The sequence below is a fragment of the Schistocerca cancellata genome, chromosome 11 (genome assembly GCF_023864275.1).
Source record: "Schistocerca cancellata isolate TAMUIC-IGC-003103 chromosome 11, iqSchCanc2.1, whole genome shotgun sequence".
Taxonomy (NCBI): Eukaryota; Metazoa; Arthropoda; class Insecta; order Orthoptera; family Acrididae; genus Schistocerca; species Schistocerca cancellata.
This window is the reverse complement of record NC_064636.1, coordinates 31869328-31890769: the sequence shown is the minus strand read 5'-3', so window position 1 is coordinate 31890769 and position 21442 is coordinate 31869328. Positions and strand designations below refer to the sequence as shown.

Genomic DNA, 21442 nt, shown 5'->3' with positions numbered 1-21442 from the left:
CAAGGACATGAAACACAACCATAATTCTGCAGGCGATTGGTGTGAGCACTATTTGCCTTTAATTATGTGCATGTCTGATGATACTCCTGGTAAACAGAATTGATCTGTGTGTTTTTTCAATCACTTGAAGGCATTTATGGCTTCAGAAACCTGTGATAAGTCACTGGTTGATGGGAGCAAGTTCTTTCACACAATCTGTTATGTATAGTACAGATGTTCCATCCAACCCAGGTTTCTTTCCTCCATTACATGATCACAGAACAAAAAATGAAGAATTCACTCACATCAATATTTTTCATTTTGTAATTGGTGGAGTTGCTGAAAGAAGGAACTATGTTACAGTGTTCCTGTGGTGTACTGTACCAACTAGATTATTTCAGGAGATGGTCAAAGGGTTTATCACTTTGTGCACTACAGGATGATAGTTTCACATCAGAGTATAATTGTCTTTAACTTGATATAAAGATCTGAATAACTGTTCTATTAACACATAGCTGGAGCTGTGGTAAGGTGATACTGTTGTTGTAAGCTATGATTACAAGTGGCCACTGATTACATTGAGGCTGGGTGATTACATAGAAACTGGGCTGAGCAGCACTTTACTCAGACAGTCTATGCCAGTATGTCTGATTTGTTGCTGTGTTTGGTACCATCTGGATTTACTTGTGCCGCCATGAGTTAGTAACTTTTGCATGAGAAACAACTGCATTCTCCCCTCCCCCTTCCCCCAAACTTCTGCACTGTTATTGTGGCATGCTGTGTCATATGATAGCAGGGTGGTGGACAGGGAGGGATAAATGCTGTATGTAGATAAGGAGACAAGAAGTATAATAAATATGACCAATGGCAGCTACCTATCTGCAGCCTGGTATCCACCTAGTGAATGACCGAAAATACCAATCAAAAAATTGGACACAGTGTGCACACCTGCATCCAGAAACGTGGGGACTGTGATTGGGAGGACAGTAGGGGGAACTCTGGGTGCTCTGTGATGGCTGACCTGAGGCTGTGCTCCACACACATTGACTCTGGCTGCAGGACTGTGTTGGCACCAAAGGTAACAGTGACAAAGCTGGAGTGTTGATCTCCATCACCACAGCTCGATAAGGTGTCGACCAAGACAGGCAGAGGGGCAGAGGTGACTGCTGCTGTGTACCCTGTGGCGCTCTTGACAGGGGATCTCAAGTTGATTCAATATTTCTAGATTTCCGGAAAGCTTTTGACACCGTTCCTCACAAGCGACTTCTAATCAAGCTGCGGGCCTATGGTCTATCATCTAAGTTGTGCGACTGGATTCATGATTTCCTGTCAGGAAGGTCGCAGTTCGTAGTAATAGACGGCAAATAGTTGAGTAAAACTGAAGTGATATCAGGTGTTCCCCAGCGAAGTGTCCTAGGACCTCTGCTGTTCCTGATCTATATAAATGACCCGGGTGACAATCTGAGCAGTTCTCTTAGGTTGTTCGCAGATGATGCTGTAATTTACGGTCTAGTACGGTCATCCAAAGACCAGTATCAGTTGCAAAGCGATTTAGAAAAGATAGCTGTATGGTGTAGCATGTGGCAGTTGACGTTAAATAACGAAAAGTGTGAGGTGATCCACATGAGTTCCAAAAGAAATCCATTGGAATTCGATGACTCGATAAATAGTACAATTCTCGAGGCTGTCAATTCAACTAAGTACCTGGGTGTTAAAATTATGAACAACTTCAGTTGGAAAGACCACATAGATAATATTGTGGGGAAGGCGAGCCAAAGGTTGCGTTTCATTGGCAGGACACTTGAAAGATGCAACAAGTCCACTAAAGAGACAGCTTACACTACACTCGTTCGTCCTCTGTTAGAATATTGCTTTGTGGTGTGGGATCCTTACCAGGTGGGATTGACGGAGGACATCAAAAGGGTGCAAAAAAGTGCAGCTTGTTTTGTATTATCACGTAATAGGGGAGAGAATGTGGCAGATATGATACATGAGTTGGGATGGAAGTCATTAAAGCAAAGACGTTTTTCGTCGCGGCGAGATCTTTTTACGAAATTTGAGTCACCAACTTTCTCTTCTGAATGCGAAAATATTTTTTTGAGCCCAACCTACATAGGTAGGAATGATCATCAAAATAAAATAAAAGAAATCAGAGCTTGAACTGAAGGGTTTAGGTGTTCGTTTTTCCCACGCACTGTTCGGGAGTGGAATGGTAGAGAGGTAGTATGATTGTGGTTCGACGAACCCTCTGCCAAGCACTTAAATGTGAATTGCAGAGTAATCATGTAGATGTAGATATAGATGTATTGGGCTTATGGGCGAATCTTCTGTGGCAGGATCACTGATATAAGAGCATGACAGCTGATTCTGGTGATGCTGGTGCAGCTCAGAGGAACCATGAATGATACAAGATCAATGACCCAATAGTTGTGTGATGACACCATGCTCCCAATGCTGTTTCTTGTCATAACTTCGTACAGCAGCAGTGGAAGTTGGGAAAAAAACACCAGCATAGAGTTCTTGTTTGGGAAAGGAAATAAAAATGTCATTAATGAATATCTTCATAGCCAGCTCCAAGCATTCACTACGGGACACAAAGATATTGAGCATCTTTGGACAGAATTTAAAGGTATTGTCCACCATGTGCTAGAGAAGTATGTGCCTAGCAAAAATATAGGGGAGGGAAAGGATCCACCTTGGTACAACAAACATATTAGGAAGTTGCTGAGAAAGCAGAGAATTTTGCAGTCATTTTAAACATAGTCACTACACCGCTGACAAACAGAAATTATGCAAAATGAAAGCAGCTGACAAAAGATCAATGAGAGATTCTTTTAACGAATTTGAAAGCAATGTTTTACCTGCAGATTCTAAAAATAACCCCAAAAAATTTTGGTCATACATAAAATCTATGAACGCTACAAATAATTCAATACCTTCTCTTGCTGACAGTACGGGTAATGTAACAGATGATGATAAACAGAAGGCCAAAATTCTAAACCTAGCTTTCAAAAACTTGTTTACAGTAGAGGACTGCAGCACCATTCCCCCTTTCAGTTATTGAACAAACGCAAGGATGGCTGACATAGTGTTTAGTGTACCTGGGACTATAAAACAGTTAAGATCCTTAGACACCAGGAAGGCACCTGGCCTAGACAGTATCCCCATAAGATTTTATGTTGACTATGCTACAAATATAGCACCATTCTTATCCATCATCTATCAGAGATCATTGGAACAGCGTAAAGTTCCATGGAACTGGAAGAAGGCCCAGGTCATAGCAATGTATAAAAAGGATAGAAAATCAGATGCACGTAATACCAGCCAATTGCACTGATGGCGATTTGTTGTAGAATCATGAAACATATTTTGTGTTCAGACATGACATTTATAGACTCTGAGAAGCTCATCTGCAGAAACCAGCACAGTTTTGGGAAACAGCGGTCATGCGAAACACAGCTGGCCCTCTTTGTGCATGATATACAACAGGCTCTAGATACTGGCTCCCAGGTTGATGCCATAGTTCTCAACTTTCGAAAGGCATTCAACTCAGTTCCACACTGTCGCTTGCTCCAAAAAGTGCGCACTTATGACCTATCTGATGACATATGAGGTTGGATCAGGGCCAGCAGAAGGCATGTGTGAAACTTGCGGCCGCATGGGGCAAATCTGCCACCTCCCCCCTCCCCCCCCCTTTTTTTTAAGGACAAACTCAACATTCATGCCCAAGAGGGGATTCGAAACTAAACCTTGGAGGGACTGGCTTCGGGTAAAATTTGGCCTGAAATTCAATTTCAGTTGGCTCAATTCTTATGACTTCATCTCCTGAACAGTGTATCCTACAGTAATATAATTTTTTGTTTACGTGCAGCGGAATATCAGGAAATTGTCTGCAAAGTGTGTTGCAAATAAAGTTAGTACACTGACATCAACAGTTAGTTTCATGTAATCGTTCTTTACAGGCTGGATTGAAACATGTCCGATGGTAGAAAAAGACTGCCTGGCAGTGAATATAGGAAAAGACGGGCACTGAAGGAAGATGATGATAAGAAGCAAAAGGATGCACTACAGTGATATTTCAAGCCAAAGAGAGAACAACCTAGAAGCAGCGAGCTATTGCAGCTACATCTTTATCTTCAGGACATGACCAGAAAGTTGACGAACACAGTACAGCAACCACCGCATACAGTAGCAATGCTGATGGTGGGCCATCCACAACATGTTCAACAGACCTCGTCTGGACTCAAGACCTGCTTTGTGATGAAAGCTCCAAGATTGAAACATCAGGCAGAACTGAAATTACGCGACTCAATTCAGAAAATACTGGAGGAACATCAGCTGAGGTACTCACCGCTGCAGAAGGGATTGAAGGCGAGCCTAAACTGGAAGACACAATTGACTCAGATCCTGGAAGATGGCTGGAAATTATTACCGACTGCATTTGAATGACTTTGGTCATGCGAGGTCCTCCTGAGCGCATTAAGGAAGCTGAAGAATGTCCTAAAAATGCAAACAACCAGTGTTTCAGCCCTGTGCACTACAGATATTCTTTGAAGGATTTAGAAAACGCAGATAGACATTAGTTGGTGTACTCAAAGAGCAAGGATGCTGTATTCTGCTTTTGTTGCAAACTTTTTTCGTCATCTACAGTAAAAATTGCAGAGAACGGTATAAGCGACTGGCGGCACCTTGCTTCGTATCTTGAAAGTCACGGGAATTTTGAATTCACATAAAAAGTGTATCGTGGTTTCCAAGGCACTGAAAAAGTCATGAACTGTCGACGCCCATCACCAAAGGCTTCTGAATACTGAAAGCTAACATTGGAAAAATGTTCTTGAGTGCTTAAAAGCAATAATTCATTTCCTGAGTCGGCCATATCTGCCTCTGAGAGGAAGTACGTATACACCCTTTCAGCCTTTCTGGTAATCTGGTATGACATTCTGCTTCACATCAGTGTAGTCAGTGAAGACCCTCCAGACCACTGACATAAATGTTTCTGAGGCCATGGAAATGCTTGAAAAAACGAAAGCATATTTTGATACCTGCAGAACAGAAGAAAAGTTTGTGTCTTTCTTCACAGATTCCAAAGAATTGGCTACAGAATTAGAGCTATAAGTTCTAATGTTACCATGGATAAGTGTTTCCCAGCGATGAAGTATGAAGCCAATACACTTTACCTATGAAGGAAGGGATGACACAATAGATGACCCAACAAATCGTTACAAGATTGAATTCTACTATTATTTTTTAGATATAGTAACCACATCTTTGGATGAGAGATTCAATCAACTGAAATCTCATTGTGATTATTTTGATTTTCTCTATGACATTGGTGAGCTGAAGAATGCACCTCCTGACAACCTGGACACACAGCGTAGAAACCTCGCAGCGATTTTGCAAGATCATGAGTCAAGTGAAATTGATGCACTGGAGGAGTTGAGGGAAGAACTAAAAGTGCTTTCAACATTGTTGAAACTTGGAATAGGTCCAAAAGGGACTCTGCAGTTTATAGGAAAACATAATTTTTGCCCTAATGTTAATATTGGTCTGAAAATTTTCCTAACACTCCCAGTGACAGTTGCGAGTGGAGAGAGGAGTTTCTCAAAACTGAAATTGATAAAGACATACCTCCGATCAACAATGGGCCAAACTCGTTTCAATGATCTTGCAACAATATCGATTGAGCACGAGCTTGCAGAGGACTTAAATTATACAGATCGTGTGAAAGAGTTTGCACAAGCAAAAGCCAGGAAGGTTTGATTTGTCTAAAATTTTTATATTATAACCAGTATCTTGGTTATTTACTATGTTTTTCTTATTCTGTTCAACATTAAATAGTTATTGTGAATATTATTGTTCAAACCAAATTATCATTAAATTGTAAATATATTGTGTTTTCCGTTGAATACACTATCTGTTCATATTCATTGAAAAATGATTATTTACGTTAACTGTAAGTTCATGCGGCACGGGATTAGCCGAGTGGTCTAAGGCGCTGCAGTCATGGGCTGTGCGGCTGGTCACGACGGAGGTTCGAGTCCTCCCTCAGGCAAGGGTGTGTGTGTTTGTCCTTAGGATAATTTAGGTTAAGTAGTGTGTAAACTTAGAGACTGATGACCTTAGCAGTTAAGTCCCATAAGATTTCACACACATTTGGACATTTTTCTAAAATCACAAGGCTTATTAAAATGAGTTAGATTTCTTCAATCAAGTTTGACTCCATTGTTGAGCTGGTGCCCAGCGACTGTTTTGTATAAATCTGTAGAGAGTGTCACCAATCAGTCGCAATTTTTGTTTTTATTTTCCAGATCTACATAGATTTTGGACACAGTGTGGCTATTCTCAATGCTTTGAGTTATGTTTACATCTATATCGTCATGCTGAACGTAACTGTCAACATGACGGTTTAGATGTAAGCACACATTAAAAGCTTTGAGACTAGCCATTCAGTGGCCGAAACCTAGGTAGATCTGAAAAGTAGAAACAAAAATTGCGATTGATTGCTGACATTTCCTATAGATTTGATTAAATAAAATTCCGCAAATGAAAAGAACTGGGTTGGGGTGGGGGTGGGTGGGTGGCAATTTAGCAGTTTGCACGGGGCGGCACTTGTGCTTGCGCCGGCCCTGGGTTGGATAGATACTTTTCTAACAGACAGGGAGCAGTATGTCATCCTGAGTGGGGTGACTTAAACAGAAAAAAGCGTAACTTCAGGTGTGACACACGGCATCGTAATAGGTCTGCTGCTTTATACTATTTACATAAAAGATCTGGTAGATGGTATTGACAGTGGCATTAGACTGTTTGCCGATGATGCTGTATTCTACAGGGAAGTAGTATCACACAAAAGTTGGGAACAAATCAATGAGGATTTGTGGAAAATAAATGCATAGTGCAATGGCTAGCAGTTATCTCTCAATATTAGTGTAATCTACTGCATATAACAAGGCAAAAATCCCCATTAATGTATTAGTACAAAATAAATGCCCAGTCTTTGAAGCAGTATCATCTGTCAAGTATCTGGGTGTGACTATTTGAAATGATCTCAAATGGAATGATCAGATTACACAAGTAATGGGTAGGGCGAACTATAGATTGTGGTTTATTGGAAAAATCCTGAAGCAATGTAGTCCTTCAACAAAGGAAATAGCTTAAAATATGTTAGTTCGTCCAGTCTTGGAGTATTGTTCATCTGTATGGGACCCTTACCAGTTGGGTCTGATTCAAGAGATTGAGAAGGTCCAAAGAAGAGCAGCAAGATTTGTGATTGGAACATTTAGCCATTATGAGAGTGTTACAAATCTCACAGAAAGTTTGATATGGGACACACTGGCAGATAAACGGTGCACTAAGCGAAAGGGGCTGCTCACTAAATTCTGAAATCCGATCTTTGCCGAGGGTAAGAGAATATATTATTATCACCAACTTTCAGATCGTGCAATGCTCACCATTCAAAGATAAGGAAAATTAGAGCTCATACCGAGGCATTCAGACAATCGTTTTTCCCTCACGCAATCCACGAGGGGAACAGATAGGGGGAAATATGACTTAGGTGCAAATTGTGCCCTGCACCACAAACCGCTTGGTGGCTAGAGGAGTATATGTGTAGATGTAGATGTAGATGTAGATCCTTCAATGAGACACAGATCCATAGACTAATGTGCCCAGCTTGATGCAGTGTTCCTTAACTTCTGGAAGGTGTTCAGTACAACTCTGCACTTTCATTTACCAAACAAAATATAAGCTTACTGAGCATCAGACCAGGACTTAATAGCAAATAAAACTCAGGATGACATAGTGGATAACATCAGAAGCAGTTGGGAATGCCAGTTGTCTCTGAACATAAAGAACTATAGTGTATTTTCTACAAATAGGCAGAAAAAGTGACAATAATTGCTTACATTATTAGTAATAAAACACCAGGAATGAAAACAACAGTAAAATACCTTGGAGTGACCATTCACAGTGACTTGAAGTGGAATAACCAGTCAAATAAATAAAAAAAGCATAAATCAAGCTGAGATTCATTAACAGAATCTTAACGAATATAATTAAAAAAAGGAAGAATGCTTACAAACCAATTTCTGACCTAGTCTCAATATTACTCATTAGTCTTTCACCAATATTCATTTTTATTAACATAGGAGATAGAGATGATCCAAAGAAGAGCCATGTTTTTTTTTTTTTTTTTTTTTTTTTTGTCAACAAGATCATTTATTAAGCACGAGAGCTTAATGGAGATGATAAAACAAACGCCTGTAGAAGACACTACAAGAGGTATCATGCACCATAGTGAGGTTTAATGTTTAAAATCTAGGGGCATACTTTCAATGTCTTGCAAAAGTCTGTTATGTCCCGTATGCATCTCATGAAATGACCACGAAGGGAAAGTCATTAGAGCTCACAGAGAGGCTGCTTGGCAGAAATACCCTATGCCAGGTGCTTACACAGTACAGATGTAAACGTATCTGGGTGTTGTTACTGATGTTGATGAACAGCTCTGTGAGCCTCTTACTTGCAGCCACAGTGTGGCTTAATGTGTTGTAGGACTATTAGTCAACTGAGTGACACTTCTTCCCTTCCCTAATTTACCCCTACTTCTCCCAGATAAAGGAACTGCTCTTACAGAAGACAACACCAATGCTGCTGCTATCATCATGTCAGAGTCAACAATTAAGCTTACAAACACACTCTGAAATACTGAAACTTTCGTTGGGTGCCATCCACAAATTGATGACAGCAAATTGACATGAGTTGTGTTTGTGGACGGTAAGTTCCAAGACTGCCGATTCCTGAACTAAAGGACATTTGCTTGTATGTCCACATGCAATTGAAGCTGATGCTAGAGGGACATCCAGAAGTTCTTTCAAAGGAAGTAGTCGCTACAGAATCTTGGACACATAATTCTGATGAGCAAGTTCCTCCCAAAATGCAAAAATGGGTTTTCTGCTGGAAAACGTATGGTCCTCTCATTTTTTGATATCCATGGAATGATTATCAGCATGTTGTACCTGGACACACATCAATAACAGCACATATTACTGAGATGTCCTGGAAACTTTGAAAGTCCATATCAGGAGCAAAACACATATCCACATGAACAGCATGGATGCTGCACCATGATAATGCATGTCCACATACTGCAAATGTTGTTGCTGAATATCATGCAAAAATCAATTTGAGCCACTTCCTTCACCCTCCCTAGTCCAGATTTAGCCCCCTGTGACTTTTTTCTTTTCCTTAACCCAAAGAAACACATCTATGGGTCTATGGGAGACATTTTTCATCATCAGAAGCAGCAGTGAAGGCTATGTAAGTGATTCTGAATGACCACTCAAAAAACGGTTTCCAGCAAGTCTTTGTAGACTGGCCCCAGATCTGAGACAAGTGCATCACATACAAAGGAGACCACGCTGAGGAGAAACACCAAAATTATGAGAATGAGTAAATGTATGTTGGTGAAATAAATCGTGATCACCTTTCTCTGAATAGCCTTCATAATACAGAGAATGACAGTGAAGGTGAAGTGGACAGTGAAAGTGCTGCTTGAGAGATAGAAATAATGCCACATGTGGAGGCAACGGCATAGCTGGAAAAATTAATTGTTTACCCAGAGCATCAGCTGGAAACGTTTACAGTGAAACTGATGTACGTGAAACGGCTATACAATTGTGCTGCTTTCTAATACTACACACGTTTGAAATAAAATAAACTTACATACAGTTTTAATAAATGAATGTGAGTAGGCATAAGTAAACATAAAGTGCCAAAGAACCTTTTTTGTTAGGGCCACAATAAAAACTTTGTATATTATAGTAGACATTAGAATTTTTTGATTCAGTAGAAGATTTCAAGAATATCCAGATTTTTCAGTAATCCACATTACATCTGGTCAAACCTAATCCGAATGAATGAGGTAGTCTAGTGTACTACAAGTGAGGGTACTATTTGTAAATTCTAGGAACTGCCAAATTTTACAAATTTTTTAGTTATTCTAAAATGAAATATGAACGATTTTTTATTCATTTAATTGGTGAAGGTCATGTTTCTTCTCCTTTCTGTAACATTATTCTCCATATTTCATGTTTATTTAACATGATCAATAAATTTTGGTGCACCATTTGCTTGAATACAGTAATTATTGTATGAAGATTATTAAGGGACATCCTGTTTCATTACAGTATGCCTTGTTTACAGATTTTACTGGCACTGTGGATAATCTTTCTGATGTTGAATTGATGTTTGTTACTGAATGTATGATGGATTCGGACGCAGCAAAAGCTGAGTTGAATTGTGTGGTCCCTTGTTCAGCTGGACTGCTGTTCCCTTTGCAGAGTCTGAATTTCCTGATTGGGTGCCACTGAGAAGCTCCCATTTTGCAAATTTAACTGGGCCTAGCAACCCATACTCTGTACAGAACAAGCTAAGAAAAGCTGACATGACATATAATATGCAGAAAATCTACTTGTCCCCCTCCAACAGGGCTCCATTAGAAGCGTAACTATGAGGGTATAAGTAATTGAGCTTAGGGCCTCAAAGTGTACAGTTGTGTCACCTTTCTGTCTGCATCTTGAACCGAAGGACCAATGCAGGGAGTTGGTGTGCAGCCAGCATCCACCCTCAGAGGGAGGGTGGACTGCAAGCTGTCCATGATCTGTATGGGGGATGCACACCCTTGTTGCCACCTAGACATTGTCAGCCATCTATCAGCTTTATCCATGGGGAGGGGTGAATACGGTTGATCAGAGCACTGCTGCTCAGCAATGGACTTCTGGCATTATTTACAGCACCCAAGCACACAACATGAGGACCATGAGCAAGAGCAGAGGTGTGTAGCCAACAAGACTCCAGAGGTCCGGGTGTGTGTGTGTGTGTGGGGGGGGGGGGGGGGGGGGGAGCCTGCTCATTCTTTACCACTGGCAGTGTGTATGGCGTCACCTGCTGGTGGACTACTCAGCATCGCAGTAGCTGCAGCCGGTGACTCATGACCAAAGACATCAAAGGCAGATCAGGGCATCAGTTGGGTTTGCAAGGACACAGTGCAGCCATGACAGCTTGTTGTATTTTTTTTTTTTTTTGGGTCATCAGTCTTCTGCTAGTTTCATGTGGCCCTCTCCTGTGCTAACTACTTCGTCTCAAACTAGCAGTAGCAACCTACATCCTCTATTATTAGCTGGATGTACTCCAATCTCTGTCTTCCTCTACAGTTTTTGCGTTCTACAGCTCCCTCTAGTACCATGGAAGTCATTCCCTCATGTCTTAACAGTTGTCCTATCATTGTATCCCTTCTCCTTATCAGTGTTTTCCACATATTCCTTTCCACTCCGATTCCATGCAGAACCTCCTCATTCCTTACCTTATCAATTCATCTAATTTTCAACATTCATCTGTAGCACCACATCTGAAAAGCTTTGATTCTCTTCTGTTCTGGTTTTCCCACAGTTCATGTTCCACTACCATACAATGCTGTACTCCAGATGTACATTCTCAGAAATTTCTTCCTTAAATTAAGGCCAATATTTGATATTAGTAGACTTCTCTTGACCAGGAATTCCATTTTTGCCACTGCTGGTCTGCTTGTAATGTCCTCCCTGCTGTGTCTGTCACTCGTTATTTTACTGCCTAGGTAGCAGAATTCCTTAATTTCATCCACTTCATGAGCATCAATCCTGATACTAAGTTTTTCATTGTTCTCATTTCTACTGCTTCTCATTACCTTTGTCTTTCTTTGATTTACTCTCAATTCATACTCTTTACTCATTAGACTGTTCATTCCATTCAGCAGATCATGTAATTCTTCTTCATCTTTACTCAGGATAGCAATGTCATCAGTAGATTGTATCACTGATATCCTTTCACCTTGAATTTTAATTCCACTCCTGAACCTTTCTTTTATTTCCATCATTGCTTCCTTGATGTACAGACTGAACAGTAGGGGCAAAAGACTACATCCTTGTTTTACATCCTTTTTAATATGAGCACTTCATTCTTAGTCACCCACTCTTATTATTCCCTCTTGGCTGTTGTACATATTGTATATGATGTGTCTCTCCCTATAGCTTACCCCTATTTTTCTCAGAATTTTGAATATCTTGTACCATTTTACATTGTCAAACACTTTTTCCAGGTTGACAAATCCTATGAACGTGTCTTGATTTTCCTTTAGTCTTGCTTCCATTATTAACTGCAATGTCAGTGTTGTCTCTCTCATGCCTCTACTTTTCCTAAAGCCAAACTGATTGTCATCTAGCACATCCTCAATTTTGTTTTCCATTCTTCTGTATATTATTCTTGTCAGCAACTTGGATGCATAAGCTGTTAAGCTGATTGTGCGATAATTCTCACACATGTCAGCTCTTGCCATCCTGGGAATTGTGTGGATGATGTTTTTCCAAAAGTCAAACAAAAATTACATGAAGCAAAATGTAGTGTGAGGAGGGCTATGCGAAAGGCGTTCAATGAATTCGAAAGTAAAGTTCTATGTACTAACTTGGCAGAAAATCCTAATAAATTTTGGTCTTATGTCAAAGTGGTATGTGGATCAAAACAAAATGTCCAGACACTCTGTGACCAAAATGGTACTGAAACAGAGGATGGCAGACTTAAGGCCGAAATACTAAATGTCTTTTTCCAAAGCTGTTTCACAGAGGAAGACTGCACTGTAGTTCCTTCTCTAGATTGTCGCACAGATGACAAAATGGTAGGTATCGAAACAGATGACAGAGGCATAGAAAAACAATTAAAATCGCTCAAAAGAGGGAAGGCCACTGTACCTGATGGGATACCAGTTCAATTTTCCAGAGTATGCGAAGGAACTTGCCCCCCTTGTTGCAGTGGTGTACTGTAGGTCTCTAGAACAGTGCAGCGTTCCAAAAGATTGGAAAAAGGCATAGGTCATTCCCATTTTCAAGAAGGGACGTCGAGCAGATGTGCAGAACTATAGACCTATATCTCTAACGTCGATCAGTTGTAGAATTTTGGAACATGTATTATGTTCAAGTATAATGACTTTTCTGGAGACTAGAAATCTACTCTGTAGGAATCAGCATGGGTTTCAAAAAAGACGATTGCATGAAACCCAGCTCGTGCTATTCATCCATGAGACTTAGAGGGCTATCAACATGGGTTCACAGGTAGATGCCGTGTTTCTTGACTTCCGCAAGGCATTTGATACAGTTCCCCCACAGTCGTTTAATGAACAGAGTAAGAGCATATGGACTATCAGACCAATTTTGTGATTGGGTTGAAGAGTTCCTAGATAACAGAACGCAGCATATCATTCTCAATGGAGAGAAGTCTTCCAAAGAAGGAGTGATTTCAAGTGTGCCACAGGGGAGTGTCGTAGGACTGTTGCTATTCACAGTATATATAAATGACCACGTGGATAACATCGGAAGTTCACTGAGGCTTTTTGTGGATGATGCTGTAGTATATTGAGAGGTTGTAACAATGGAAAATTTTACTGAAATGTAGAAGGGTCTGCAACGAATTGACACATGGTGCAGGGAATGACAATTGAATCTCAATGTAGACAAGCATAATGTGCTGCAAATACACAGAAAGAAAGATCCTTTATTATTTAGCTACAATATAACAGATCAGCAACTGGAAGCAGTTAAATCCATAAATTATCTGGGAGTAGGCATTAGGGGTGATTTAAAATCGAATGACCATATAAAATTAATCGTCGGTAAAGCAGATGCCAGACTGGGATTCATTGGAAGGATCCTAAGGAAATGCAATCCGAAAACAAAGGAAGTAGGTTACAGTACACTTGTTCGCTCACTGCTTGAATACTGCTCACCGTTGTAAGATCCATACCAGATAGGGTTGATTGAAGAGATGGAGAAGATCCAACGGAGAGCAGCACACTTTGTTACAGGATCATTTAGTAATCACGAAAGTGTTACAAAGATGACAGATAAACTCCAATGGAAGACTCTGCAAGAGAGACACTCAGTAGCTCGGTACGGGCTTTTGTTGAAGTTTCGAGACCATACCTTCACTGAGGAGTCAAGCAGTATATTGCTCCCTTCTGTGTATATCTCATGAAGAGACCATGAGGATAAAATCAGAGAGATTAGAGCACACACAGAGGCATACCAACAATCTTTCTCTCCACAAACAATACGAGACTGGAATAGAAGGGAGAACCGATAGAGGTACTCAAGGTACTCTCTGCCACACACTGTCAGGTGGCTGGTGGAGTGTAGGTGTAGGTGTAGAAATGTCTTTCTTCCCAACTTCTGTTATTGTCCTTTTTAGGGATGTCCATTCCTCTTAAACTGTGCTGCCTGTTGAGCTATTCCTTATTGCTGTATCTATAGCCTTGGAGATCATCAAGCGTATCTCGTCATTCCTTAGTACTTCTGTATCCCACTTCTTTGTGTATTGATTCTTCCTGACTAATGTCTTAAACTTCAGCCTACTCTTCATCACTACAATGTTGTGATCTGAATCTGTATCTGCTCCTGGGTATGCCTTACAATCCAGTATCTGATTTCGGAATCTCTGTCTGACCATGATGTAATCTAACTGAAATCTTCCAGTATCACTGGGCCTTTTCCAAGTTATACAGCCTCCTCTTGTGATTCCTGAACAGAGTATTCGCTATTACTAGCTGAAGTTTATTATGGGACTCAATTAATCTTTCTCCTCTCTCATTCCTTGTCCCATTCTTATATTCTCCTGTAACCTTTTCTTCTATTCCTTCCCCTACAACTGCATTCCAGTACCCAATGACTGTTAGATTTTCATCTCCCTTTACGTACTGTATTACCCTTTCAGTATCCTCATACACTTTCTCCATCTCTTCATCTTCAGCTTGCAATGTCGGCATACATACCTGAACTATTGTTGGCAAGGTGGCTTGCTGTTGATTCTGATAAGAATAATCCTATCACTGAACTGTTCACAGTAACACTCTCTGCCCTACCTTCCTATTCATAATGAACCCTACTCGCGTTATACCATTTTCTGCTGCTGTTGATATTACCATGTACTTGTCTGACCAGAAGTCCTTGTCTTCTTTCCACTTCACTTCACTTCCCCCTACTATATTTAGATTGAGCTTTTGCATTTCCCTTTTCACACTTTCTAGTTTCACTACCACATTGAAGCTTCTGACATTCCTTGCCCTGACTCATAGAATGTTATTATTTCATTGACTATTCAATCTTTTTCTCATGGTAACCTCCCCCTTGGCAGACCCCTCCAAGAGATCCGAATATGGGATTATTCCGGAATATTTTGCTAAAGGAGAGATCATCATGCCACTTCTTCAATTACGGGCCACATGCCCTGTGAATACACATTACGTGTCTTTAATGCAGTGGTTTCCACTGGCTTCTGCATCCTCATGCCATTGATCTTTGTTGATTCTTGTGCCTTCAGGGGCAGTTTCCCACCCCTAGGACAAGACAGTGCCCTGAACCTCTGTCCGCTCCCCCACCCTCTTTGACAAGGCCGTTGGCAGAATGAGGCTGACTTCTTATGCCGTGAGTCTTCGGCCCCCAATGCTGATTGCTAATAAAAATTTAAACGGCAGCAGGGTTCAAACCCAGTATCGAAGAAGTTTTGATTATGAATCAGAGACACTACCCAAAGATCACAGGTGCAAAACTGCCTGCTGTATAAAGCTGCTTAAATAAAATCCTGTCAATACTACCACTGTTTGACTGTAAACTCTGGCATGAATCTGGTCTCTGTCCCATCCTGACATGTAGTGTCTTGGAATAGGCTAGGTCATTAGTTATAACGGGAAAATGTATAATATAAACTGTACATTAAATTTTCCTCTCCATCCCGTCCACAATCAATCCGAACACCAAAACCACGTCCTAATTCTCCACACACAGTACATGAAGGGGCTCCATTTGCTGTACAGAAGAATGAAAAATACACAAATCATCAATAACATTCTTATTCTACATATACTTGTCCTAATCTCTCTGAAAAACAATGTCCTTCATCTTCCCTCAACACAAAATTCCAGCTCTTTCTGAAAATGCTCTGTTGCACTGCAAAAAAGTAGTCTGGGTGAATGCAACATTTTTACTGTTTTTTCTTCGCAAGCACAGTGCTGAGCCAAGACAGGCTCCAATGCCATGTCTCAATTGAAATGTAAACTGAGAAGGAAAGCTAACACTCACGCATTACCACACAACACTCAAGTGGAAAGTGCAGAGTGTGGCCACAGCAAAATGACCATACTATAATATCATTCTAACAGCAGTGCAAGATAAAGTAAGACTAGGTAAAGTACATGCAAGGGCATCTCTACAATATCCAGACATTGCAGAAAGTGCAAGCTGAAGATTTTAAAGAAATAATTAGACCAAATTTGCTTATGATTACTACTCAATGATGTCATAGGCATAAGATAACCAGTGTAAATACTTGGATTTCTGAAGCTGAGACAATTAGTAACTGTTAATCAGTCATCAGTTAGTATGGCAGCCTTGTAAGTTTGCAGTGAACCTACTTCAAAGTTGATATATGATGTAATTCCTATGGTTCACCTGATGACTTCAACTTCGAGACACCAGCTTGCCAACCTGGTGCACTTCCCTGCTGTGCTGCTTGTTGTCATTTATATGAAGATTTATGCACCTACAATCAACAATTTACTAGGGTTAAATCAAGGGTGACTTGTGAGCTGCTGATTTCATACCTTCAGGGAGACGTGCATTCATGTTGCTACCTTGTTGTACCTGTGAGCAACTACTGGAGTTCTGGCTGTCTCTTGATGGGAGGCTATGGCATACTTCTATGTGGCTACTGTCATTTTGTCTGGAGGTGTTGGCTGCTGACAAGAACATGAGCTACAAAGTCAATACGGGTGCTTTGGGTGAACAGCCCACTAGGCTGCTAGTGACTCGACTAGACAGGCAATGCCTGCAGACAACTGGGATGGCATCCTACTCTATGCTACCCTCACTGATTGGTATGTTTCCTACTTCCTGACCATGCATGCCACTCCGCTGCCACTGAGCAACACCACTGGTAAGTTATTTCCGTTGTATAAATCCTAACAAATATATTTTCACCCAACACTGCCTCACTGACGGGTTCAGGCTTGTCACAACCCACACCCTGTGCTTGGCATCCTGCCCACACAGAGGGAACAGTTCCATGTATTTCCGAAACTTCTTACTACAAGTCAACTTCTTCTAAAATTAGTTGTAGTACTCTACTGGCCATTAAAATTGCTACACCAGGAAGAAATGCAGATGATAAACGGGTATTCATTGGACAAATATATTATACTAGAACTGACATGTGATTACATTCTCATGCAATTTGGGTGCATAGGTCCTGAGGAATCAGTACCCAGAACAACCACCTCTGGCCATTATTACGGCCTTCATACATCTGGGCATTGAGTGAAACAGAGCTTGGATGGCGTGTACAGGTACAGCTGCCCATGCAGCTTCAACATGATACCATAGATCATCAAGAGTAGTGACTGGCGTATTGTGACAAGCCAGTTGCTCGGCCAACATTGGCCAGACGTTTTCAATACGTGAGAGATCAGGAGAATGTGCTGGACAGGGTAGCAGTCTAACATTTTCTGTATCCAGAAAGGCCCGTACAGGACCTGCAACTTGCGGTCGTGCATTATCCTGTTGAAATGTAGGGTTTCACAGGGATTGAATGAAGGGTAGAGCCACGGGTTGTAACACATCTGAAATGTAATGTCCACTGTTCGAAGTGCCGCAATGCGAACAAGAGGTGCGGGTTGTAACACATCTGAAATGTAACGTCCACTGTTCAAAGTGCTGTTAATGCGAACAAGAGGTGACCGAGACGTGTAACCAATGGCATCCCATACCATCACACCAGGAGATACGCCAGTATGGCGATGACAAATACGCGCTTCCATTGTGCCAATGTGCGTTCACCGCGATGTCGCCAAACACTGATGTGACCATCATGATGCTGTAAACAGAACCTGGATCCATCCGAAAAAATGATGTTTTGCCATTTGTGCACCCAGATTCATCATTGAATACACCATTGCAGGCACTCCTGTCTGTGATGCAGCATCAAGGGTAACTGTAGCCATGGTCTCCGAGCTGATAGTCCATGCTGCTGTAAACGTCGGCGAACTGTTCATGCAGATGGTTGTTGTCTTGCAAACGTCCCCATCTGTTGACTCAGGGATCGAGACGTGGCTGCACGATCCGTTACAGCCATGCTGATAAGGTGCCTGTCATCTCGACTGCTATGAGGCCGCTCGGATCCAGCACAGTGTTCCGTATTACCCTCCTGAACCCACTGACTCCATATTCTGCTAACAGTCATTGGATCTCGACCAACGCGAGCAGCAATGTCGTGATACGATAAACTGCAATCACGATAGGCTACAATCAGATCTTTATCAAATTCAGAAACTTGATGGTATGCATTTCTCCTCCTTACACAAGGCATCACAACAACGTTTCACCAGGCAACGCCGGTCAACTGCTGTTTGTGTATGAGAAATTGGTTGGAAACTTTCCTCATGTCACCACATTGTAAGTGTCACCACCAGCACCAACCTTGTGTGATTGCTCGGAGAAGCTAATCATTTGCATATCACAGCATCTTCTTCCTGTCAGTTAATTTTTGCATCTGTAGTGTGTCACCTTCATGGTGTAGCAATTTTAATGGCCAGTAGTGTATTCAACTGTAAGTGTCCTCTCCTTGATCCTCATAACTGCCCATTTATCTTAATATAAACATTCCCACAGTCACCATGTTTTTCAGTTACCTACTGCAATGTCCTTGTATTATTCTTCTTAACTTCATTCATAATCAGTGCACTGACTTCTTTTCAAGAACCTGCTAATCTTGGTCACCAACTTTCTTCCATCCACTTCCAGTTAATGATACTTAATCATTCCCACAGATGATTTTTATCTTATGGAAAATATGTACACATCTAAATTACCTATATATTCAGCATAACAGAACAAATTTCTCTACATAACAAATACCAACCATAAACAGTCTGGTGACTCCATTTTGCTGACCAACAACAGGATGGCACACACTTACACAGCCATAAGCAATATTTCAAAAAACAATATTTCTAAAACTGATTTTATGACCTTCAAATCATGTGCCCTTACAAATCAACTTCCATGTTCCATCTTTCGAGCAAACTCACCATCACACATAACAGTTGGAACTTTACTGTGGAACACAGTCTTCCAGCTAGAAGCACATATGTGTTTATGCACAATGTCACCAAAACTTCTGAGAAATTCAAACAACTGAAAATTGCAGTTCCTAATCATACAAAAATCGTGAAAGTCAATGAAACTTCTTGATCCCAACATCAAACCATTTAACCATTTAATTTCATTCACTAGATGATGGGGGAGCTGTTTTTACCACTTTCTTCCTCACTAATGCCAAAGTAACATAAGACTTCCATTACAATCAACAAAATCACAAAAAACAACAGAGAGGTGACTATGCCATGAATACACAACAAAATAAAGCCTGAAAAACAAATGGTTGTGCGGAAAGAGTAAATGCGAAGTAGGAACCAATTTTCCCATGACAGTCAGCTGCACTCTATTATATATCACATGGGCTGTGCCTACCATGATGAAGTTTGGTCTCTTGACTGGTATGCTTGCACAATCACCAGACACTTCTGTGTCTTAAGGGTACTTTACAGCCATTGTAAATTTTATTTGTGAACATTGTGAACAAGAGTGGGTCCAGTGCCTAACCTTGTGCAGTTCTCTGCTTTATAATGCCCAATATTACTTTGGTTTTACTCCTGTGAGAAGTTTATCAATCTGACCATCTGTTTTCTATTGTGCAACAGGAAAAACATTAATATCACAAATTTTAGTTTACCAAGTACAATTTCATGCATTAAACATGCAAATCCTTTATCAAAGTCACAGTACACACCAAGAAGATAATTCTTCTTGTTTGGCCCTGCAAGATTCCAATACTGACGCCACACATGTGCAGAATCATTTACCAGAAGTCCAACCCTGTGAGTTTTTCTGTGACTGACAAATATTTATGTAAGTCAGCACTTACCACAGAAGTATCCACATTATAAATAGACTGAGATCAGTTTATAAAGTGTGATGTATCACATACAAATATTATCACTTTTAATAGATCTCCCACCTATGAAAATTTTTGCCACAAATTCACTGAAAATGAAGTTGAATGGATTCTTCTGCATTGTATTAATCAAAACTTATTGAAATGGGAAATATTTCTTAAATGACCTATACTAACAGGTTTTACATTTCCACTGCACATGAATATAGTGCATCCATCTCAGTTATGCATTAAGTAAATGTTTGACATAAAGAAGCTTCACTGAAAAAAGAATTAAACATACTGTTACAAGTCCTGCTCAAATGCTATTCAGAACAATCAGTAAATAATAGATGATAATGCAAATCAAGTGGAGTAGTACAAGAATACTGGAAAATTAATAACAGTGTTAAAACTCACAGTCTGTTCCTATTACACTACAATATAACCTTTAAACTGAACAATTAACAACATGCAAAATCAGAAAAGTGAATGCTTACAATATTCTCGGTTTCATCCACTTCTAAATTAAGTTTGGGATCCTCCTTGATATAATCAGTGGGCCAAGAGATTCCCAATGGATCGCCAAGAAGCTAAAAAAAAAGGAAACAATCTTTCAAATTAAATTGCTGATACACTTGTGTACATATTCCACATTATCAATATTTATTTTTAATGAATTTTATTCAACTTTTCAGAGATTCTTATCACTTATACACTCAGAAATTTTAAAAATTTAATTTGATGAGCAGCTATTTTATCAACATACATTCTCCTGATTTCACCCTGTGCTCCACTGCACTACAATCTTTACAGAGAATCAGACAGTGTTTTCTCTGATGCAGCATACTTCAAGGTATTTAATGACCTCTACCTTCAACTGCCAATTTCACAGTTTGGCTACAGTCATAGTGTTGTGCTCTCTCTATCCACTCACGTACCATGTTGTCCTAGATATTTAATGACCTTACCTGCCTGTTTATTGCTGCTGGGTTTATCAAGTTAATGCACTGGCATGCTCACAGCTGTATCTGGAGTGTGTTCTGGCATGAGAGATACGTTTCTTCTAACAATATGTTGTCACATAATTTTCAGACTTCTTGGTTTTTTCTTCTGTCCATACATGACAGATTTTTGTGCTGGGCCAAATAACCCACAGATTTTGAGCTGCAGAAATAAAATTTCTCATCATCTACCTTCATGATCTGCGAGAACGCTGTTCTCCAAATTGACACTGGTAACGTGTATTATAAGTCTCAATTTTAACAATGATGGAGATGGTGCACAAATTCACAATATTTTTCACACTTTCACCATATTCTGGATGTACTAATGATGAACTGTTTTACATTCATCTATAACTTGTTGAAAACTTCTTTAGGCTAGTAAATAACAAATTCCAAAC

The 21442-nt window shown here is 40.3% G+C and overlaps 1 protein-coding gene across 1 annotated transcript in view; it reads right to left on the bottom strand.

The window, feature by feature from the left end:
• Window positions 1-21442, bottom strand: part of LOC126108570 (uncharacterized) — a 195973-nt gene that overhangs the window by 51805 nt on the left and 122726 nt on the right. The window contains exon 6 of the mRNA XM_049913861.1: window positions 20538-20630. Coding sequence (XP_049769818.1) covers window positions 20538-20630 — 93 coding nt within the window. The remainder of the gene's footprint in view (window positions 1-20537; window positions 20631-21442) is intronic.